This window comes from Nicotiana tabacum, chromosome 13 (assembly GCF_000715075.1).
Source record: "Nicotiana tabacum cultivar K326 chromosome 13, ASM71507v2, whole genome shotgun sequence".
NCBI lineage: Eukaryota > Viridiplantae > Streptophyta > Magnoliopsida > Solanales > Solanaceae > Nicotiana > Nicotiana tabacum.
Genome location: NC_134092.1, coordinates 120,922,898 through 120,948,386, shown reverse-complemented (window position 1 = coordinate 120,948,386; position 25,489 = coordinate 120,922,898). Strand labels below are relative to the sequence as shown.

The following is a 25,489-nucleotide window of genomic DNA, read 5'->3' as shown; positions in this document are numbered from 1 at the left end:
AAGGCAAGCACCGTCTGGACGTCGGCTAATGTAAGGTCGGCACACAAATTCTTTGAATAAAAATTCTTAAGGATAGTATAGTTTAAGCACCTGCAGCTGTATATGAAGAGTTGGCGCCAGCAATTCTTGACGGTTGAAACATTTAATATAACCCCATAACTTTATTTGTTTCCAAATGGACAACGATAGAATCTTGAAGATACATTCTTTAAAAAATAAAAGATTGGTTTTAATATTAAAGGATCAAGCCGTGGAAGTAGTCGTTAATGCTTGCAGTGGGCTATTTACATCTCATCCCTTGAGGATCTCATCCTTGAGGTGCGGCCCTTCCCGGACCCTGCGTGAACGTGAGATGGCTTGTGTACCGAGCTGCCCTATTTAATTACCTGCTGCCGGTATTGAATAACTCCAGTGCCAAGACTTAGGCAAATTGAAAAGATCACCTAGCATTTTGTCTTAAACTGGAATTTAAGACTGGTCTCACGATTTTCACCCACTTCAATGGGGAATAAGCACACCTTTTGGTGCTACCGTTCTAGTCAATAAAAACATGCAAGCACAAGCCCAGATTCAGCTTAACTAATTCTGAAACTCTCACGCTTCATAATATTGGAAAGTACATGAACAAACTACGCCCCAAACCTTCATTGTTTATATATTAAGGGAAAGCCTTTGCCATGTAAATTTACAAAGCTAGAAACAACCTCAACTAATTCTATACATTTATCAAATAACAAGACATTTAATTTATAGCGTGGACTCTGATATGTCGAATGAGATCCAAGTTTTCCTGGCAAAATAGAAAAATGGTCATCACTTACTGACCTGAAAAAATGTTTAGAAGCTTAAAGTTGCATTCCAGCAGTAGTCGTCGCCCTTTTAACGAATAAAGAATCTCATGGAATATGATCCCCAGAGTAGCTCGAATCAGCAGAAACTGAGAAAAACCAGGCGGAGACGTCTTGTGATTTGCTTCTGAAGAGAAGCATTTTGCCATTGGCCGGTTTCTAAACTCCAACCGTTCAAAGCCAAAATCACTCATCCAAGTAATCATCATTAAACATCATTCTAGCACTAGCACATTCCTCTATTGCTTTTGCATTCACTTCCCTTCCGTACCTCCATATGTAGTTCAGACCGACGAGCAGCTCTGTAATTGCTGATTCTGTCTTCTCTTGATTTGCATAATAAAGGGTTTGTACGAGCAGGACATTCGTTCTTGAAACAAAGTTCTGATGCTCAAAGCTCCGCTCGGATTGCCATCTTATCATGTTATGAGCAAGCGGAGCGAGCCATTCTAGAATCCCCATCATTGCTTCATTCCATTCTCCAGCAAGAACCGTGTCATAAACGGACGACGTCAAGCTCTTGGCGAATGGCTTTAGTTTTGCCCTGAGGGCTCCTCTTAAACTAACCGGTAGCATGTTGTACAGGTCTTCTCTTGCATCATGTCCAATCAAGTGAGGAGATGCCACTAGTTTCTCAATCACGATAATGACATTTGCATAATGCAGTGCTAAGGCAGCAGCTCCAAGAGTTTCCGGAGGAGCGTTTAACAACCTTTTTTTCGCATTATAACTTGTCAGATAAGAGCAAGTTGAATAGCCATCAACATGTCCATTTACATTAGCTCCTTTCGTTGCACTGAGAAAACCAGAATGAAATCCTTGTGGATCTAGATAGCAATTACCTACAGGAGAACCGTTCCCGATCATCATGCAGCCTTTTAGCGGACCTGTAGAGGTCAGTCGAGAATGCTTTTGATTTGGACCTTTTCCATGTAAACTTCCTGAACGATCACGAGATTTCCACCACCTCATGCCGGATTTATTGAATAGAGGGAGCGGCCCAGATTTTGTTGTTGACCTTCCCAGAGGACCCGAATAGAAGCCAACAGAAGAATGTCTTCCAGGGACCGGGCTTCCCGTTGAAGTTGAACTTTTCAGGGGACCTGAATAAGAATTGTTAATGTTTCTTGTGCCCGAGATTGGCCCAGATTTGGAAAGGATACTTTCTACTGGTTCTGAGGAAAATCTAGTCAAGCCTGTTTCAGACGGGTGAACAGTTGATTGGGCATAAGCAACTGAGTGGCTACGATGGATTTGATCAGAATCTAGTTCTCTTGATGTTTTAGTCCTCTCATCCGCAGGATCAACTCCAAACACATGCCCGATCCTACTAAATATAGTAAACAAGGATCTCGCCAGAAGACGGACTGTATAATCATAAGTCCTATTCCAAATAGAAACATCCTTAAGATGCTTCACCTCCTGCTGCTTCCACGCAAGCTTCTTCTCGTATTCAACGAGAGTAATGCTATCTGCATCATCATTTCCCTTCAATCTCTTCAATGTCTGTTCAAGATCAGAAAGATTCTCCATTTCTTGATATAAATTTGCATTAATCACAATAAATCGTTCCATCTTCTTAACTTTCCTATCCATCTTCTTCCACGAAAGTTGCCACCCGTACGGATCAGCACCAACTTTTAGCAGATCATTAAAGGCTTGCTCAAAACTCTTCAAGAAAGGGTCGTTGCATTTTTTGGCAAGCCTAGAAACAGCAATTGCCACATGTCCTAAGTTTTCAACCAACTCTGTACACATCAACCTTGCAATAGAGGAATCATCGTCCGAAACTAGCTTTTTGATACCAACCGAGTTCATTATCTCATCCCTCAATCTAGCAACCTGCTTATCACTCAGAGATTGCCAAACATGAACCAGTTTAGACATTAAGCTTGCAACTTCAAATGCTAGAACGCCGACTAGCACCTTTTGATTACCACCACCCTCATACTTTTTACAATTTTTCCAGAAATTGCGAAACCAAGATTCAGCAACCATATCTGGTATCAAAAGAGAATCTTCAAGAATGATCTGAAAATCAAATTCCCCAGCAATTTAATTCTGGATAATAAACAATACAACAAAGAAAGAAGTTAGAACAGCATGTGAATTAAAATGTCGACACAATGAAAAATCTAACTACTTTAAACACTATGCCGGATCCATAACTAATAGTTTCTGAAATTTTTGAAGAAAATGGTACATATTCACTGTTTGTTCTTACCTTTTACAGACTAGCAATCAAAAGGAAGTATAACAACAAATACCTAGACTTTTAGGTGCAGCTAAGCATAAATCTTTTACTTTCTACTCCAAGATTTCATTTTCCATCTTAAAGTCTTTATCTTTTAACTTGGTATGCAAAGAAAAGGCAAATTTTTTTTTTCCTTTCTCCTCTTCTTTCCATAATCTATGCAACTTTAATATCACTATCCGTTAAACCAAAAATTATTCCATAAGTATATTCAAACGAAACCCAAATCAAGCCCCCTTTTAAAAAAAAAACATGAAGAGAAACATTTATAACATCCCAAAAGACAAAAATTAAATAAAATCCAATTACAACAAGAAAAATATAAAGAGAAAAATACTACAAGAAGACACGAACCCAAAAAAGGAAATTACTTTACAAAAAAAAAAACATAGAGCTATAAACTCAAAAATCTTCAAAATCAGAAATAAACTAAAAAAGATTCCATTTTTGACACAGAAATCTCAACCCAAAAAGGGAAAAGAAAAAAAAAAGGAAACTACTTTACAAAAACAAACAAGTTTAAACTAGTCAAAAACATTCAAAATTAGAAATGAAACTACAAAAAGACTCCAAATTAACCCAAAAAATGCAACCCAACAAAAAAAACAAAAAGCCAAAAAAACTATTTCACAAAAACAAACAAGTATTAAACTCAAAAAACCTCAAAATGAGAAAGAAAACTACAAAAAGATTCAATTTTTAACACAAAAAATGCAACCCACAAAAAGAAATCAAGAAAGCTGAAAACTCACCGATTATCTGAGAAGAAAATTATAGGATTACTGAAACTCTGAAAGTAAGCACAAATCATGAGGGGGTTCTTCTTTAGTGTTTTGTTTTTTTTTTTTTTTGGGGGGGGGGTGGGAAGGGGGGTGTTGAAAAAAAGGGAAGAAAAGGAAGAGAAGAGGAAGCTGCAGTGGAGACTATGAGTCCACATGCAAGAAAGTGGAAAATTTTGTAAGAAAAAGTGGAGAAAAAAACGAGTGAAATTTATGGTCACATTTATTATTTTTTGCATTTGTAGCCCCCAACTTATCCTTATTTATTGTTCTCCTTTCCACCAGCCCCATTTAATTTGTGTAGAATTTATGTTACTAACTACACTCAAACCTTTCTATAACAGTCTCGTTTGTTCTATATATCTTTAAATGTTATAGCGAATTACTGTTATAAAAAATATATATTATAACAGAATATGAAATTAGTTATAGAGAGATCTTAATGTACTGAAATTAGTTATAGAGAGATCTTAGTGTACTGCTAAAAACACTTTTCCTTTGTTTTCAAATCTTTAATGCCATTTTTTGAAAAGTGGAAAATCATTTACTTTGTTGTTTTCCTTTTTTATACTACATTTGTCAAATGAGTCAAGGAGAAGAAAACTTATTTTGTCAAGTGAAACAACTGGTCCAATATCATCAAGTTTGTATTTTAATGTTTTGACAATAATCTTGAAACGAGCTCTCATTACTCAAAATAGCAGAAAAAACAGCATATACACTTCTTAGTAACCATGCATTGTATTAAAGGAAGGATATCTTTGCTTGATGGGAAGGAGAGCCTAAAGTAACTGTACACTTTTTTGTGTGACTTATAGGTTACGGGTTAGAAATGTGGAGGCAGTCATCAATAATTATATTAAGGTAGACTATCTAGATCACACCTGACACCCCTCTGAGTATGACTCATCTCCGAACCCTATGTGAACGCGAGATACTTTATGTAGACTATTTTTTTTTTTTTAATCTTTGTTTTATGGAAGACATTTTAAGTTTTGAATTCAAAATTGACTCTATAACAAAATGACTCTACAACGTCAAATCATGTAAGGCATTTTAATAGTTTTGAATTCGAAATTGACTCTATAACAAATTATAGTTGACGGATGCCTTATTAAGTCATCAAATAGGGCAGACGTAGATTTAAGATATAAAGTTCATAAATTTTTACAGTGTACTTAAGTTAATATATAGCGAGTTTGCTGACAAATATTTATAAATATTTAATAAATTTCTTTATATATGGTGATAGTTGAGTATTTATTTCAAAGTTGAGATTGATTTTACGAGTGATGTTGTGCCATTTCTATTGATTTTATGGTGAGGCTGAGAGTAAAAGCACGAAGGGTGATGCCGTGCATTTTTTCTTTACTGTATTCACTATTCCTGTTGATCCATAGTATATTGACCGTTCCAATTATCATTCTGTTGTAGTTCTTTATCTCGTATTTTCCCTCAGCATGTTTCCCCCTCCCGATATTACCTGTCTAGCTTTCATTGCTATTATTTGTATATACACTGTTAAATTGTACAGGTTGATTTATGGGTGTCTTGTCTTATCCTCGTCACTACTTCGTCGAGGTTAGGGTCGACACTTACTAGTACATGGGGTCGGTTGTACTGATACTACACTCTGTACTTTCTGTGTAGATTTTGGTACCGGATCGGGTTGATCGAGATTTTAGCTGTTGGACCCGCTATCCGGAGACTCAAGGTAGATCTGTCGGCGTTCACAGACCTTGAACTCCCCGTCTATCTTTTCTGTTTTATTGTTTCTTTCATTCAAATAGTTGTATTTCTCTTAGACTATTATTTGTAGTAAATTCTAGAATTCTCGTGAATTGTGACTCCAGATCCGGGTAGTAGTAGTTAATACAATCTTGATGTTATTCCGCATTCACTATATTTCATCTTAGCTAAATTTGTCATTAATTACTGAATGGAATAAGGATTGGTTTAATGATTCTCTAATATTGGCTTGCCTAGAAAGTGAAATGTCAGGCGCCATGACTATCCCGATGGTGGAAATTCCGGGTCGTGACATAGTACGACCAAAAAGTCCATGGTAATGTGCTCCCACTTCCACTCCGGTATAACCAACCTCTGAATCAAACCACCCGGTTTCTGGTGTTCATACTTCACCAGCTGGTAATTCAAACACCGTGAAGCATGCCCAAATGTCCTTTTTCATTCTCCACAAACTATGATCCTCTTGGAGAATCAACCCCCTCAAACCATCTATATTTGGTTCACAAATCCGACCTTGAAGCTGCATAACACCATCATCTCGAATCACAACCTTCTTCGTACAACCTCACTGCACCATACCCTTAAACACCAACAAATGAGGATCATCAAATTGATGAGCCTTGATGCACTCCTATAAGGATGACTGCCCCACAACACAAGAAAAAACTCTACTAGGCTTAGAAATATTCAATTTCACAAAATTGTTAGCCAAAACCTGAACATCCATAGCCAATGGCCTCTTCTCAGTTGGAATAAATGCCAAACTACCCATACTCTCCGCCTTTCTACTCAAGGTATCAGCTACCACATTTTCCTTCCTCTGATAATACAGGATAGTGATAACATAGTTTTTCAACAACTCCAACCACCTCCGCTGCTTCAAATATAAATCTTTTTGCTTAGACAAGTGTTGGAGACTGTGATGACCAGTGTAGACCTCACATGACACGCCATATAAATAGTGCCTCCAAATCTTGGGTACTACATTTTTTTTGTTGGTCCAAAATTCACATGAACATGTATGTTATATGCTAAATTCGCATCTGGTAATGAGTATCAAAAAATCACTTCTACTGCTCAATACGTATCTTGAATATTAAACCTTAAGTAAAAAAATAAAAATAAAAATTGAGGTTTGTACTATGATTAAATTTTGTCATGTTTATATTTCTTTTTTTTTTTTTTGGAGTACTAATAGGATTTATATTACTTACTAAATAGAGTTTAACATATTACATGCCATATTGTTTGTAGAAGTAGCACTGGGTGTAGATATCCCCAAGGAGTACTTTTACTTGTAATATTTTGATTGCCTAAGGTTCTAAGCATATGATTGTCATGTTTATATGTCATTAAGCTGGGAAACTGTTTCATAGTTTTTCCCATTCTTAATCATGTTATTCTAGATTAATTTATAGTTATTTCCTATTGATTCTAATCCTTAAAATTTTGTATTATCAATATAATTTAACTTGTGATAAGTAAATTATTACCTTTGTTAGGTTACTAATTAATAATTATAATTACTTTTTAAATAATTTATATATTTAAATATGTTTTACACTACTATAAAGAACTTGAAATGCAAAAAATAAAGAATGATTTGAATTGAGAGACTAAAAAAGGAAAAACAAAGAAGTAGAAGGGGCAAGAAATGCAATAGATAGGTGTAGACAGATTTGTCTCAATCATTATAGACGACCACGCGGAGAAAACAGTGTATTACTGTTTTGACCTTCGGGTCAAATCATGTGGACCCATTTACGACAAAACATGACCCACCCACTCAATCTGGTTTGACCCGATTCCTCCTTTTTAGCTGCTCACTTTACCTGTCTTCTTTTTTCCCTTTCTTTTCAATTATCTTTATTTGTTTTTTTAACTTTTATGTAGAAAGGAATCTTCTCAACTTATAGGGACTAACAATATATAAATTTCTGAGCTCGAGAAAATTTATCTATTTACTCCATTTAATAATTAAATGAGCGTCATATACTCCAACTGACTGTTTGTTTGGCTAAGTGTTGCTTTTGTATATATCACTTTAAAAAAAATTATGTATGTCTTGGGAATACACACAAGTTTTACTACTTTGATTCTAAGATAACCAATGCCCGTTTAGCAATTTTCTGACTGTTGTTATGGAATTAATAGTTCTCCGATTTTAACCGGAAATTTTGGGTTAGAACTTTGAAAAAAAATTAATAAAAAATATTTTTCTTTTTAACGGTCTTTTCGTAACACAAATGAAAATTATTCGGAACCCAATCATACGAGTACCGGACATCGGACAAGAAATCAGGAATAAAAATAGTTCTTCACTCTATATGTAACATATTAGAAGAAAAATAAGTAAATGAAGGAAACAGATGAAAACAAATTACATACTGTGTTGTTTACTAAAAGTATTAGAAATAAATAAATGAGCTACAGAAACGATATTGTTTTTCAAGGGGTATAGGACATTACTTTGAACCCCATGAGAATTTAAAGAAAAGAAAAAAAGGCTGGCAAAAGAATGTTTTATATTTCCAACTGATGGACTATTCTTCCAACCATGTATTAGCGGTCCACGCACGAAGAATTATATTCAACTATATTGTATTATTTGTTACTAATGTGATTATGAATTGAATTTAAAATTTTAATTTGACTACTTATTATATTAAAAGTAAAAAAAATATTAAAATACTGCCGAGACATTAAATCAATAAAAAGAATATTGGATTTGAATTTATATTGTTAAATAAAATGAAATCTTCAAACGTGTTTGTATAGATTAAGAGAGATATAGTAGGATTTAAAGTATAAGTCGAATTACCAAGTAATCCATTCACCGTGTTATCAAGGAAACGATTTTCTATGCCCACTTAAATAGGAAAAAAAAATGACTCTACAAAGATAAATATTTAATGTGTTATTTTTATTAATCTCCAATGAAAAAGTCATATAATTAAAATGACACCTTGTAATGGACTATAAAACCAAATATTTTGTATAAGATGCAATTGTTCATCAGTCGTTTTCTTGTTAATTGTTATATACTTCATTGTTAAATATAACAAGAGTAGAAGGAACTAAGATTATGATTATATCACTTAAATTAACCGAATAAGTGACTAGCTTAGGAGGAATATTATATAGTTGTGATATTATCATATCTCATCAAGATTTCTTGATAGTTTCCACAAAATCGGTAAGTTTCGGGGGATTGAATCCCACTATTTTAGATCTTTTTATTATGTTTGTTTACAATTTAAATTGGATATCAATTAAACTTACAATGCGGTTCTAAGGACATGTGATTTCACTTAATACCAATAGATAAATATGAATATTGATGACAGAAATGAACTATAAAGTAAAGTGAACCAGTGTTGAAACGAAATTCAACCTTCGAGTTAGGATGCCCTCGAATTGATTGATACCAAAACAGTTAAGAGTAAAGCAAGCTGATGGACAAGGGAGTATAAGCCAAAGAGAGAGAGTTATATTGGCTTTTTTATGCGAGAACAATACGTCTTACAAATGGTTAATACTCCCCTTTATATAGTAGAGGAGTTCTACTTATGGTATAACTCTAATTACAGAAGGAAATCCTATGATTAGCTAATTAACCGTTTCTGATTTGATCCGTTCCGAGATTTATGCCATGATCCTCGGCTAGTCACCAAGGTTTACGCCTTGATCCTCGACCAGTCACGAATATTTTACTTTTTTGTTATTGTGCTTTCTTCGATCTTGCTCGATGTCATGACATCTATCTCGACATGTCATGATGTCATCCTCGTGACGTAAGCGACAGAAGTGACCGAAACGTCCCGTCTGTACAGTTACCAAGGCATTAAATGCGCGTCAGTCGATGGTCGGCCACCGCCAATTTTGAACTGTCGTTGTGAAATCTATAAATAGCTCCTCTCTTCACCATTTCAAACTTTTACTTTTAAATTTCCAATCTCCAAAACTTTTTACATCTTCTAAGAATCTACGATTCTTACTGCTAACCTCTTTCTAGAACACCAAATCTTATCATCTCCATCTATTTTTAACTTCAAATCCAAATGGCAAAAACGTCAAAAACTGTTCCTCAAAAGGAAAACGCTTCTTCATCGCGGCCGGCTGGCAACAAAACACTGGTGGAGCCGCGCCCTGATGAGTGTGTTACCGGGGGGTGCGTCCTCACTTCCGACTTTAAAACTGATAAAGCCTCATCGATTCCTGGTCGATGCGAGCTAGTGTCGACGTATATATGCTTGATAACTGAGGGATACCTTAAGCAAGTAAAGAAAGACTGCAACTGGGAGGGAAAAGAGGTGGTGATCCCGACCCCCGAATAGGACATTACCACCCATGTGGAAGAGTTTCTAAGTGTTTACACTTACCCTTTCACGTTGGGGCCCCTCGACCCCATTGTCATTGATTTTTGTTGTCAATACCAAATAACCCTAGGCCAAGTCCATCCTTCCTTTTGGCGAATTGTTATTATGCTCGGATTCTTTGTGAGCAAAGTCGAGGGGCTCCCTTTCACCCTCGACCACCTCATCAGGTTGCACAGCCCCCGCCTCTATCGAGGCGGGTTAATAAAACTCCAACGTCGGGCTACCAAAGTGCTGTTCTCGAGCATAGATGAGGACAAGGACCGAGGCTGGATGGATCGGTTCGTTCGAGTGAGGACTTCCGACCTAATTCCGGCCAAGAAGATGCCATTTTCCGAGAAATGGAATATGAAGCGTAAGTACAATCCCATTGTTAGCTCCTACTTATTGTTTTGTTCCTTTGCTTCTTCTCATCGATATCCTTTTCCATGATGTAGCGGTCGCTTGGATGCCCGATGTAATTCCTAACCTCAAAAGCTGGGTTCGGGACCTGGCCTCGACCTCTACATATGCCCAGCGCTCATGGTGCGATTTATCAAGGGGCCGATGGGAGGCCAAAACTCATGGTAAGCCCCTTTTCTACGTCTTTTGATGATTTTGTTAAAGCATTTCTTACTTAATTTTTTTTCATAAAGGCCTTAGAAAAGATGCTGTCATGAGGCCCTTATATGGTGAGGAGGAGACTTCGATCCCGGCATCGAAATCGGCGAAAGACAAAAAGAGAAAATGATCTCAACCTCCGAGGATCCAGAACCTAAGAAGAAGAAGGCTCGTAAGCCGAGGAAGAACATCAACCTCCTGACCGAAGACTATGTTCGGCATCTAAGGGATGAAGATGAAGAAGAGGAAGAAGATGACTCCGGGCTGGTGGCCCGAGTGGGACTGAGCACCGAGGCCCCAAAAGCCATTGAATCGGTGAAGACTGCAGAGACTCCGTCTCGAGATGAGGGTGTCTCGGGAAGAGACTTGGGCGAAGTCCCCGAGTCATCGAGGATTGAAGATGCCTCCCACCATAATGAGCCAACGGTGGGTACGACTGTAGGGGCTAGTCTCGAGGCCCCTCGATATGAAGAGAACACCCCAAGTGATCCACTTGGAGCAATAGATATTGGAGGCTCCCCGCTGCTCCCCTCGTTTTCCGAGGAAATGATTCAAGAGGCTTGGGTCTTGAAAACCCTCTCCATCGAAGGGATCCCTTCCGTGATTACTTTACTACGGTCGAAGATGCTACTGGCCTGAGCGACTTGGAGGTCTCGAGGAAGGACTCGGGCGAGGCATCGAGCCTTTTCAACGAAGCACAGAAAGCTCTGAATCGGGTAAGCCTTAACTCCCCTTGTTGGTATTACCCTTGTGTTCATTTTTCTCTTCCTGTCTAACTTCTTTTCTTCTTTCTGCTTTGGCCTCAGCGCTTCATAAGGAAGCATTTTCTCGATCTCGAGCTGAGCTGAGTCGGTATGAGGTCGACCTCCGAGGGCTCATGTAGGAGAGAAATGCCCTTAGACTTCTCTGTGGGCAAAAAGAATGGGAGACCAAGGACCTCTGAGACGAGTTGGCCAAGGCTCACCAAGATCAGACCGACCTGATCGAGCAGGTAATTAAAATCTTAAAAGCTCATGGGCTCGATTCGGGAACGGAGGCTAACATTTCAATCTCACAGCTGCAGCAAAAGGTTGAGAGGATCGAGCAGCTCCGCGAGGAGGTCAATATGACGAAGGCGAGGACCTTGGGGTGGAAAGAAGGCATGGACCGCTTTGCTGCAAAAAAAGAGATTGTTTTATCCCAATTGTCATCGGCCGAAAGTCAGGCATGAAAGAGAAGAGCTCGGCTCAGGAAAAAATATAGGGGAGCTCGAAGCTCGGTTGGCTTCCGACCTTGCAAAGGCCAAATCTGAAGCCGAAAAAGCTAAAGCCGAGGCAGATGCGATCGTGGCCGTCTACCGAGACGATGCTGAAGCCGCTCAAGTCCAAGCGAGAGACGCAGTCGAGACCGCCCAAACTCGAGCATATTGGATTGCTGAACTCGTCAAATGCCAATCTTGGAGGGAAACCCTCAAGGAGATCCACGCTCGAGGTTTCAATCTTACCAACGAGATAATAAAGGCTAGAGAGCATGAAGCCGATGCTGGAGCGCTGGCCTCCAATGATGATGATGATGACACCATGAGCAAGAGCGGATCCGAAAGCGGGGGGGAGGGCTCGATGGAGAAGAATCTGACCCCGGAGAAAATTAGGAACCTTAGGATTTTTAACTTTTGATTTTTTGTGTAGGATCCTGATCGGACCTTGTAAATATTCTCATATATATAAAGATCTCTTTTCGACTTGTCTTTATTTTATTTTTTGCCTTGTGAAAATTTTGTTTCATTCATGCCTTATGAAAATTTTGTTCATAAGTTCGAGACTTAGGCAATTTGATCGAAGCCGGACTAATGTAGTTTTTACAATCGAGTGAGTACTTGCTTGAACTAGGAGTAGGGTGACCCTTAGGTTTTAATTGAGTGAGGATGATTTTTCGAACTCAAAAATAAAATGGTCCTTTAGGCTCTTGAATTAGGCCGATACGGCCATAGTAAAAAGAATGGCTTTCTCCCTATTTTCGGCTTGAAAGGTTTATTGTTTACTCATATAAAATTCGTTGTGCCTTAGCATGAAATAAAGAATTTGTTCGAGAGTTCGAACGAATTTGTACCCATTAGGGTTTTCGAGGGTCGATATTATCGAGACCCTTAGTAATTCAACCGACGCTAGCCATTTTAACTGGTTTATGAAAATATTCGAAGGCCTGTTTTATAACGGAAATCGGAAGTCTCCGAACCGTGTTATTTTGGCCATAGCCTTTAGCTTGGGACTCGTCTTTTGGGCTTGTTCCCCTGTTATACTTCGAACTTGTTTGAAGTATCAGTCCCCGAGCGGGGTAGCCGTGGCCTATAAAATCGAGGGTTACTTTTTTAAGGTCTTACGATCTCGAGGTTTTAGTAATTCGATTATGTCGATTTTTCTGATGGTGGTCCCCGAGTGCGGGGTCAATTGTTCGAACTTTAGTTGTGACCGGCCCTTAAGCCAGTTTTCACAATAGATCACAAGCACGATATTGTAAAGTAAAAATTTCTTTAAGGCATGAAATATCCGACAAGGAAAAATATTTTTTTCAATAGATTAACATGTGTACATGTTTACCATTAGGGCTCGAGTAATCTACATGGGTATGGTTCGTTCAACCATTTGACCCTTATAAAATTTGCCTATCGAGACCCTGTCGGCATAAAGTATTTTCCTATCCGAGGGTGATACCCCTCAGTATTCGAGGTTGATTGTAAAGGAGCCTCAAATACTATTGAATTTCTTTAAATTAGCACAAACAATGGTTGTCTCGTTAAAAACCTCGCCGTAAAAACCCATTTGGGACAAAAACGTTCTAAGAAAAAAAGAGTGCAACGCGTGCTTTCAGACCTAAGGACTTTGTGTTTGAAGAACCCTTCGATGTCTTTGATTAAACACCTACAAATGGTTAGTATAAAATATAAATGAAAATGGAGAAGGTCGTACCTTAGCAGTAATATCGTTTGAGGAGTGATATAATCCAATTGTTTGGTAACTTTTCGTTGTTCATCGTGCCAAGTTTGTAGGATCTCTTTCCGATGATATCAAGGACCTGATACGGTCCCTCCCAGTATGGGCCAAGTTTTCCTTCATTTGAGTCTCGAGTATTGAGGGTGACCTTCCTTAGAACCAAGTCCCCGATTTTAAAGTGTCGAAGATTGGCTCTTTGATTGTAGTACCTTTCGATCCGTTGTTTCTGTGCCGCCATCCGAACGAAGGCAGCTTCCCATTTTTCATCTAGAAATTCGAGGCTTGTATTCATAGCCTCATGATTTGACTCTTCTGTTGCATATCGAAACCTGACGCTAGGTTCCCCGACTTCAACCGGGATCAGAGCTTTGGTGCCATATACTAAAGAGAACGGTGTTGCCCCCGTACTAGATTTTGACGTTGTTCGATACGCCCAAAAGACTTGGGGCAATATTTCTCTCCATTTTCCCTTAGCATCGTTCAATCTTTTCTTTAGATTTTGAATGATAGTCTTGTTTGTCGATTCGGCCTGTCCGTTCCCATTAGGATGATATGGCGTCGGCGAGATCCTTTTTATTTTGTGATCTTCGAGAAACTTTGTCACTTTGTTGCTGACGAATTGCTTTCCAGTATCGCATACGATCTCGGCAGGCATCCCGAATCGGCATATAATATGGTCCCAGATGAAATCTATGACTTTTTTCTCTCTAATTTTCTCGAGAGCATGTGCTTCAACCCACTTAGAGAAATAGTCACTCATAAACAAAATAAATTTAGCTTTACCTGGGGCCGATAGTAGAGGGACGACGATATCCATTCCCATTTCATGAATGTCCATGGGGATAAGACTGAGTGGATTGCTCTCCAGGTTAGTGAATCATCGGCGCATACCTTTGACATTTGCCGCACTTTCGAACAAACTCTTTTGTATCCTTTTTTATATCGGCCCAATAGTATCATGCTCTGATGACTTTGTGAACCAATGATTCGGCACCGGAATGATTTCCACATGTGCCCTCGTGGATTTCTCGTAGGACGTAGTCGGTATCTCCTGGTCCCAAACATATTTCCAATGGTCTATCGTACATCCTTCTATACAGTGTTCCGTCTTCGACAATGTGAATCATGCAGCCTTCGTACGTAGAGTCCTCCATTCCCTAGGATCCGATGGAAGCTTCCCGTTCTTTAGGTATTCGATTTCCTCCAATTCGATGTCAGACTTGTGGAGTTGATTTCGGCGTGGCCTTCTTCGATTACTGACCTTGAAAGTTATACGACAGTCTCCGAGCTAATCTCGTTGTCTTCGAATGATGACCCCAAATCTGCGAGGGTATCGGCCTCACTGTTTTGTTCTTGAGGAACATGTTGTAGGGTCCATTCTTTAAACCGATGTAGAGTCACCTGTAGTTTGTCCAAGAATCTATGCATTCGATCTTCTCGAACCTCGAAGGTTCTATTGACTTGGTTTACGACAAGAAGGGAGTCACATTTGGCCTCGATGACTTCTGCTCCCAAACCTTTAGCTAGCTCGAGACCTGCAATCATGGCTTCATACTCGGCCTCATTGTTAGTTAACTTGGCATTTTTGATAGCTTGTCTAATTGTATTACTCGTGGGTGGCTTCAAAACAATGCCTAACTCGGACCCCTTCACGTTCGAAGCACCGTCTGTGAAGAGGGTCCACACCCCCAATGATGTACCCGACTTTATTAATAATTCCCTTTAGACTTCAGGTACGAGGGCTGGCGTAAAGTCGGCCATGAAGTCCGCTAAGATTTGAGACTTGATGGTCGTTCGGGGTCGATACTCGATATCGTACCCACTGATCTCGATGGCCCATTTGGCCAATCGGCCCAAAAGTTTAGGCTTATGCAAAATATTGCGAAGAGGATAAGTAGTCACCATGCAGATCGGGTGACACTGAAAATATGATTTTAATTTCCTAGAGGCTCTTATTAAGGCAAGCGCTAATTTTTCTAAGTGTGGGTACCGAGTCTCGGCCTTACCTAAAGTTCGACTAACATAATAAACACGAAATTGCGTACCTTGATCTTCTAGAACTAGGACCCCACTTACCGCGATTCCCGAGACTGCTAAGTACAAATAGAGTCACTAGTCCGCTTTCGGGGTATGAAGCAGTGGCGGGTTCGAGAGGTACCGCTTTAATTCTTCCAATACTTGTAGGCATTTCGGGGTCGATGCAAAACTATTCTTCTTTTTGAGTAGTGAGAAAAACCTGTGACTTATATCTGAAGACCTCGAGATGAATCGGCCTAGGGCGGTTATGCGCCCTGTTAATCTTTGTACGGACTTAACATTGTCCACGATCGTGATGTCTTCGATTGCCTTGATCTTATCGGGGTTAATTTTGATTCACCGATTTGATACCATAAAGCCGAGGAACTTGCCCGAGCCGACCCCGAATACACATTTCTCCGGGTTGAGCTTCATGTTGTATTTCCTTAGTATATCGAAGGTCTCCTGCAAATGTGTCAAATGGTCCTCTGCTCGCAGGGACTTAACTAGCATATCGTCAATATAAACGCCCATTTATTTACCTATTTGTTCTTCGAACATTCGATTTACTAAGCGTTGATAAGTGGCACCAGCATGTTTTAGTCCAAACGACATTACTGTCACGTCCCAAACTCGGGTAGCGCGACTGACGCTCAACCAAGAGAACCCGGCCGAGCAAGCCAGTTAGATTTCCTTCTACCCAAACTCATCCATGAATAAAGAGGAGATGTACTCCATTAATCAAACACTGAAAATATTTCATTAACAACTCCCATTTCATTTCCATTAGCAGCTTCGTTCATAATTTCTAAAATATTACGAGTTTATAGAATTAATGAAAAATATGATTTTCAAATACCAACATTTCTAGTTCAATTCTCCAACATCAACCATAACTCACAACCTGTCTACGGAGCCTCTAAGTACAATAGAAGAGTAATATGGAAATGTCGGCAACAAGGCCCCAACTATACCTCAAAAGACAGTACATGAGAAACAAAAGATACATGACCCCAAAATGAAGTGGGGCTCACCAAATTAGCTGAAAAGAGTGTACTGCTATCACTGATCAATGTCGCCTGCTGTAGAACCACCTGCATTCATTAAAGAGCAGCGCCCCCGGCAAAAGGGACGTTAGTACTGTCGAATAGCACTAGTATGTATATCTAAAAGTCCTCTTTCAAAATAGAATGCCCATATAAGAAAAGGTAACACATAGAAACAGCAAGTCCCATCAACAATATCCAAATGTCCAGTAAAACATAATAATTTTCAAAATACGAACTTCATATACAATTTTTGGTTGGTTGGGAGATCATTAGCACCGATATTCCACCGTCTTTGTTAGCACGGAGTATGACCACGCCCAATCGGCTAGGCCATCTCCCCACGGACAATGTGGTTTGACAAGTGATGCGAAAGAAAATTGTTACCAAGAGTAGTACCACCATATGCACAATATGGCGTCTGATCTCCACCCGATCAGCTAGGCCGCCTTCCCACATATGTCGTGTGGGTTGAATTTTCCAATCCACAAAGGTTCCAGTTTTATCTCAATTAAGGAGAATAATATCACAACTTCCCAAAGGTTCCAATTTCATCCCAAATAAGGGGAATAATCCAAATTCACCCCTACACCGGCACGTGTAGTTTCAGGTGTGGGCCTTATGACCCACTCTTCCTCAATTTTGCTAATGATGCTTGCAAAAACATTTTTTTTATTTGATTTACACACAGAGGTAACATAAATACAGTTGTACTCACCTCAACATTTTTCACATTGTATAAATTCTCATTAGTATTTCCAGTCACTCACCACAATAATATTTACTTGGCTCATTTGACCATTCACAAGATTCTCTATTCCTGGCACAATGGCCGTATTTCATATTCCACACTTTCACCTATTTCTATTTCAAAGATCACCATCAAATATCAACATATAGAATATTTTTCACAAATTTCATAAACTTTATGCGGACGATTGACCCATTTCAATGGACAGGTACACATATGATAGGTGTTGAAATATACTCTCATGTTACTAGACAGTGAAAAAGGTTCATGATACTATTCATAAAGGGGTAAAATGATTGTTCTAATCATAGGATCTACGTACATTGGAGAGAGAAAGAGTGGCTTACGAAGTATCTCAATACTAGGCTGCTTTACATTAGATATGATACCATATAGGTAAATATTACGATGGTGTGTGCATAGGCACAAATGAGCAAATGTTATTCAACCGAATCAAAAGGTTCCGTAAGAAATTCATCAGATATAGTCCCTTGTTGGGAAGTTAGGAAAACAAGTGGGAAGTATTAATCCTAGAGTTATAACTCAATTCGAGAACATAATTATAGATCTCAATTCCTCAAGAGGTTGTAAATGAGAGAATTTGTAATAAGAGTGCCTTCACGAATAACGTGTCTCGTTCAAGGAGTAGATACATAGAACGGCTCATAAAGTTGTTTCGGTTCTATCCCAACTTCTATAGTAGCATAAGGAATGACATATGACAAAGTGGAACCGGGATCAATAAGAACATATACATCATGAGATTGGACAGTTAATATACCTATAACCACATCTGTAGAAGCCTCAAACCTTTGACGCCCCCTCTTAGCATAAAACTTGTTGGGCCCTCCCAAGCTCTGAATACCACTCCTAGCTTCTCCACGCCCTACGGGCGGTATAGTGCATCTAGCTAGGGGAGGCATTATGGATGTAGTAACTATGGAACTAGATGGTTGTGTCGCTCCCCCGCCAATTCTCTGGCAAGACGAATGACAATCTCTCTGAATGTGACCCCTCATACCACACTTGTAACATACATAGGTACCATAGTGACATACTCCCGGATGACATCTCCCATACTTCACACAACGGGGATGAGGTCCACTAAACTGACTCATCCCACTAACCTGATAATTACCCTTTTTGCATACATATAAGCATCCCCCTTATCCTTCCTCCAAGCTTCCAATGGGGGAGTAACTAACCCCGTATCAGTTTGTTGTGTGGGCCTTTGGAATTTCCCAAACCTAGAACCCCTAACATGCTATTGAGCATACTCACCACACGACGCCAAATGTTCCTTCCCGCACATCGGGCAAACCGGGTTGGGTGTACCCAATCTAGGGAATTTGTCCTTCTTGTGCCCCCTCTTTCCACAATCGTAACATATTTCAAGAGTCATCCAACATCTCCCCAAGCAACGCTTCTTTCAAACCAAACAATCCTGCTCATTAGTACCAACAACTCTTTTTCGTTTCTCAGATACACTCACCACATGATCCGGTGGTGCGGTGACATTGGTAGGAACAATGATACTTTGCCTAGCAACAAGTTCTTACAATACCTCCACGGCTCGATGCATTCTCCCAACGAACTCTTGTGTAATCTCCCCCAGATTCAATGGCGCGGTCATTCCCTCCTTGCTACTTCGAACTCATGGATTACTCATCTGGAAAATGAGACATGGCGAGGAAATTAGCTTCCTATCTTGAGCTCTATCGCACGATATGGAGTATCAAAGAAGAGTGAAATTCCTAAATATCCAAGTAGCCTCCTCATTATAGATGTGGTCGACAACACACCGATAAGAAGGACTCTACTAGACACGGCTCCAAGACATCCTAGGATACCTTAAAACCTTAGGCTCTGATACCAAATTTGTCACGCCCCAAACTCGGGGAGCGCGACCGGCGCTCAACCGAGAGAATCAGGCCGAACAAGCCTATTAAATTTTCTTCTACCCAAACTCATCCATGAATAAAGAGGAGATGTACTCCATTAATAAAACACTGAAAATATTTCATTAACAACTCCCATTCATTTCCATTAGCAGCTTCGTTCATAATTTCCAAAATATTACGAGTTTATAGAATTAATAAAAAAATATGATTTCCAAATACCAATATCTCTAGTTCAATTCCCCAACATTAACCACAACTCACAACCTGTCTACGGAGCCTCTAAGTACAATAGAAGAGTAATATGGAAATACCAGCAACAAAGCCCCGGCTATACGTCAAAATACAGTACATGAGAAACAAAAGATACATGACCCCAAAATGAAGTGGGGCTCACCAAATTAGCTGAAAAAAGTGTCTGGTCGAAAAACCGGCCGGCGCCCACCCGACTAGAGGGACTGAGAAATTAATTGAGTACAAAACTTATCTTCAAGCTTTACCTTATTCTGATCGTTCAGAGGGCGATCGCGGGGTCACTGAATGAAGTCCTCCGTTTCTTTCGGAGGTGCTGACCCGCAATGCGTTGGAATTGATAAAGTTCCGTGGAGTTCATAATTGCATAAAAGGAGTCAAAGTAGTGGCTGCGGCGCGTTGAGGCACTTCTTCGACGGTCCCCGGTACTTCTTATGGTCCTGCTTCAACCACCCTTCCTTCTCTACCTTTTTCTTCAAAAACTTAAGCTACTTAGACTGATGCTGGCAATCTCGAAGGAGATGGAGTCCTTACGGAGGTACTTCTATTATCAGATGAGGCAGAATCAGAACCTGGAGATCAACCCCAAGGACTGACTGCGGGAGCAAGGATTGGATTTCCGACTGCATGACTTGATTCCTCTTCTTCCACCGAGTGCTGAGCTGGCCTAAAAAGCGCTTGGGCGCTCTACGTACGATGTAGACTCCATCAGATACATGGCTCATATAGAGATGGGACATTTCCCTGGACTACTGTTATCACTGATCAATGTCGCCTGCTGTAGAACCACCTACATCCATTAAAGATGTAGCGCCTCGGGCAAAATGGATGTTAGTACCGTCGAATAGCACTAGTATGTATAGCTAAAAGTCCTCTTTCAAAATAGAATGCCCATATAAGAAAAGGCAATACATAGAAACAACAAGTCACAATCAACAATATCCAAATGTTCAGTTAAAATATAATAATTTTCAAAATACGAATTTGGTTGGTTGGGAGATCATTAGCACCGATATTCCACCGTCTTTGTTAGCACAGAGTACGATCACGCCCAATCGGCTAGGCCATCTCCCCACGGACAATGTGGTTTGACAAGTGATGCGAAAGAAAGTTGTTACCAAGAGTAGTACCACCATATGCACAATATGGCGTCTGATCTCCACCCGATCAGCTAGGCCTCCTTCCCACATATGTCGTGTGGGTTGAATTTTCCAATCCACAAAGGTTCCAGTTTTATCCCAATTAAGGGGAATAATATCACAATTTTCCAAAGGTTCTAATTTCATCCCAAATAAGGGAAATAATCCCAATCCACCCCTACACCGGCACATGTAGTTTCAGGTGTGGGCCTTATGACCCACCCTTCCTCAATTTTGCTAAAGATGCTTCCAAAAATATTTTTTTATTTAATTTACACACAGTTGTACTCACCTCAACATTTTTTACTTTGTATAAATTCTCATTAGTATTTCCAGTCACTCACCACAATAATATTTACTTGGCTCATTTGGACATTCTCAAGATTCTCTATTCCTGGCACGATGGTCGTATTTCATATTCCACACTTTCACCTCTTTCTATTTCAAAGATCACCATCAAATATCAACATATAAAATATTTTAGAAATCATATACTTCAAATCCATTTAAAATGGGAACTTCAAACATAAATGGTTTTTTCCCAAAGAATGAGGCATACCGACCAACAATAGAAACACACATAAAAAATCATAAACAATCAATACACCATTTACTCTTGCAATACTCTTCCCCAGAAATAATAATGTACAATTTTAACACATGAGTATATAGAACTCGAATCATACTGGATATATTTATAAAGCAAAGCATTAGTTAAAGCAGCCGCTAATGGGAATAAATTGAGTACAAAAGCTCTTAGGCAAATTCTATTTTCCAAATCACTTTTAACACAGTTGAGTCGAGGCTTATTTCATATTCTTTATCGCATTCTCTCAAATCATTTGCACTACTAGCCACAGTCATAACTTAAATTCTTGGCATGTTGGCCACGCTCTATATCCCCAATTCAATTATTTCATTTCCAGCCACCTTTATAGGTTATCAACAATAAAACATTTTCAATCAAGGCTTTAGGTACACATATGAGCAATTTAGAGTCTTAAGAATATTGAGATTTTCTCAAACAATTTGGCATACTAGCTTTCATTTGAAACACGACTCAAAGCCATAACATTTTAATACGCAACCCATACTTTGAAACTTACGGGAACATTATGGAATCCAATTCCAAGAGAGAAAGTTTAGCCAACATACCTCAAATTAGACCCTTAGTGATATTACAATGATCCACTACACTAAGAAACTTCAATCTACAATAACAACATCCAATGGAACCAATATTAGTAACAAATTTTATAATTTAGGCCATTTAGGCATTTTATCAAACACCTAGTAGGCATGAATCTCTATACCTCTTAACAATAGAATTAGTTCATCCAACTACTACTATTTACCAATAATTTACCCCCACCATAATTCTTAAACATTTTATAACTTCCAACATCACATACATGACCATCCATCTACGTCCAACCAACAAAATTCCATCAAATAATCACCTTTCAATTTTTACAATGGTTATGTATTTAAATTGGGAACTTATGTCTTCCAATCACCATACCATAAAGTTTCAATACTTAGTTCATACTCATATTCTCATAATATATCCATACATGTAAGTCTAAGGGTATAGGATTACCTTTTGGAAGAAATCTTGCAAAAACCTCCTTTGAGTTCTTGAAGAAATTTCTTGAAGATCTATGTATTTTATGTGTAGATCTCATCAATACTAGTGTAGAAATGATGGAATTTAACACCAAGATAATGGGGATTTCTTACCTTGAATAAGAGGGGAGTTGGTGGTCTTGAGAGAGTGGAGAAGAGCTCCCAAATCCGTCCATGTGAAATGGGAAAAATGAACCCCTAAGGTGAGTACTTAAAAGGCTTCAGGTGGGGGTAGCGTGCCCGCGCCAACGCCATCTTCTATACTTCACTGGTTTTTTAAATTTGCTGAGAGGGCTAACATGCCATAATCCGCGCGTTGCACTGCCCCTAGCACGCTCCCAGTTATTTTCTTTTCCATTTTTTCCTTATCCACTCACCCTCAATTAATACCTTGCTATGATATAGACCTGAATTGACTTCCAAACCTTCATATAAGTATGAAACCATGTTTACATAATAATATCTTTTCCATTTAATGTATCCAACATGTTACACACAAATTCTTCCCATTCACAAAGCTCTTTAATATTATCCAATACACCTTAAACATATATTCTCATTTCAAAATGACGTGGTTCAATACCATAGGTCACATTTAATACGCGAATACATTATTCCCAAATACCGCTGGTGAAATTTTTAAATCTTAAATCATTAGGAAATTCTTTTTTATGGGGCCTTACAATTACATTATAACAATAAGTACCGTACTTAGTGATAAACGAAGTCTTTTTCTGATCCTCCAGGTTCATTTATATTTGATTGTACCGGAGTAGGCATCGAGAAAATTAAGGATCTCGTGGCCGGCCGTGGCATCGATCATGCAATCGATATTCGGCAGAGGAAAGGAGTCTTTAGGACATGCTTTGTTTAAATCTTTATAGTCTACACACATTCTACGTTTATTTCCCCTTTTAGGGACTACGACTACGTTTGCTAACCATTCGGGATATTTTACCTCCCGAATGGATCCTATTTTGAGAAGTTTGGTTACCTCATCCTTGATGAATGCATGTTTTACCTCAGACTGAGACCTTCTCTTTTGTTTTACCGGGCGGAACTTAGGGTCCAAGCTTAGTCGATGTGTAATGATCTCCGGTTGGATCTCTGTCATATCTAGGCGGAACCAAGCAAAACAATTCATATTATCAATAATAAATCTAATGAGTTTTTCTCTGAGCTTGGGGTTTAACCCCGTACCCAGGTATACCTTACTTGCTCCAGTTCCTCGACAGTCGATTTGGTGGCGTCGGAATCCTCGGGGATTATGAAGAATCGAGGGATCCAGTAGTCATCGTCCTCATCCGTTCCATGCTTCTCCGACTGAGTCGAGGCTGGTGGTTGTGGTTACTATTTAGCTTCATGTTTTCCTTTGGACTCCGATCCTTTTATTGACGAAAGCACCGATACCAGCATTACTTCGTCGATCACGAACATCTCTTTTGCAGTATGTTGTTCCCCATACACCTTTTTTACTCCATCCGGTGTTGGTAATTTCAGCATTTTGTGAAGGGTTGAGGGGACCGCCCTCATATTATGAATCCAGGGTCTTTCGAGCAATGCGTTGTATCTCATATCGCCCTCGATCACATGTAACTTTGTTTCTTGAATAGTTCCGGCTACATTTACTGGTATGGTGATTTATCCTTTAGTTGTTTCACTCACCATGTTGAAGCCATTGAGAATCCAAGTTGCGGGTACGATCTGATCTTGTAGGCCGAGCTGCTTCACGACCCTCGATCGAATAATATTGGCCGAACTTCCTGGATCAATTAAAACACGTTTAACCTAAATTTTATTCATAAGGATAGAGATTTCCAAAGAATCATTGTGGGGTTGTGAGATCCCTTATGCTTCCTCATCATTGAATGATAAAGTGCCTTCTGGCACATAGTCTCGAGTTCGTTTTTCCCTATTGATTGATACTCTAGTACGTTTGAACACGGGCACTTATGGAATATCGATCCCACCAACGATCATGTGAATCACATGCTGTGATTCTTCCTACTCGTTTTTCCTGTTTGCATCCTTGTATCTGAAATGGTTCTTAGCTCGGTCGCTCAAGAATTCTCGAAGGTGACCCTCGTTGAATAGACGGGCCACCACCTCCCTTAATTTTCTGCAGTCTTAGGTTCTATGACTATGTGTACCATGGTATTTACATATTTGATTGGGGTTTCTTTGTGATAGATCGGTTTGTAGGGGTCTGGGCCATTTAGTATCTTTGATTCTTCCAATGACTGACACAATACCTGATGCGTCGATGCTGAAGTTGTATTCTGATAATCGTGGTGCTTCTGTGGGATCAGCATGTTTATCGAAGCCACTTTTTCTCATGAGCCCTCGAGAGCTCTGTCCTCGATCGTTCCTTTGATAATTTCGGATGGGATTGTGCCCTGGGCCATTGTTTCTACGATCTGCGTTGTATGGTTGATACCGATCTCTGTTTGATTGGGATTCTCTGTTTTAGCTATCGTGATGCCAGCTAAATTCTGTTTTAGCTGTCGTGATGCCAGCTAAATTCTGTTTTAGTTGTCATGATGCCACTGAACTGCGTTTGTTCAAACCCTGAGTAAAGGCTTGAACAGCCCAATCATCTGTGACTGGTGGTAGTTCAATGCATTCCATCTGGAACCGAGATACGAATTGCCTCAACATTTCGTTGTCTTTTTGTTTCACCTTGAAGAGGTACGACTTCCTAGTTGCAACCTTTTTCGCTCCGGCATATGCCTTTACGAAGGAGTCTGCAAGTATGGCAAATGAATCGATGGAATTAGGCGAAAAATTATGGTACCATATTATTGCTCCTTTTGACAAGGTTTCTCCAAATTTCTTCAGTAAAACAGATTCAATCTCATCGTCTTCCAAGTCATTCCCTTTTATTGCGCATGTATAAGAAGTGGCATGCTCATTAGGATTGGTGGTCCCATTATACTTAGGAATTTCTGGCATTCGAAATTTTTTCGGAATAGGTTTCAGTGCCTCACTTAGAGGGAAAGGCTTTTGTACAAATTTCTTTGAATCTATACCCTTTAGAATCGGCGGTGCCCCCGGTATTTCGTCAACCCGGGAGTTGTATGTCTCTACTTTCGTGTCATTTGCCTCGATTTTCTTTTCTCCCGATTCAATCTATTTAGTGAGCTCCTCGAACATTTTTATAATGGTGGGGTCAGTCCCCGATTTATT

At 39.3% G+C, this 25,489-nt stretch overlaps 1 protein-coding gene across 1 annotated transcript; it reads right to left on the bottom strand.

Moving 5' to 3' along the window:
* Positions 1-633: 633 nt before the first annotated feature.
* LOC107805864 (uncharacterized) lies at positions 634-4,102 on the bottom strand. The gene is made up of 2 exons (XM_016629959.2): positions 3,855-4,102; positions 634-2,909 (listed from the first exon to the last, which is right to left on the bottom strand). The coding sequence occupies exon 2, from the start codon at positions 2,844-2,846 to the stop codon at positions 1,035-1,037; it is 1,812 nt and encodes a 603-aa protein (XP_016485445.2). The 5' UTR covers positions 2,847-2,909; positions 3,855-4,102; the 3' UTR covers positions 634-1,034.
* Positions 4,103-25,489: the final 21,387 nt, after the last annotated feature.

Excerpts from the sequence above, each read along its gene's own strand:
- LOC107805864 (XM_016629959.2), bottom strand. The coding sequence starts at position 2,846 with ATGGTTGCTGAATCTTGGTTTCGCAATTTCTGGAAAAATTGTAAAAAG.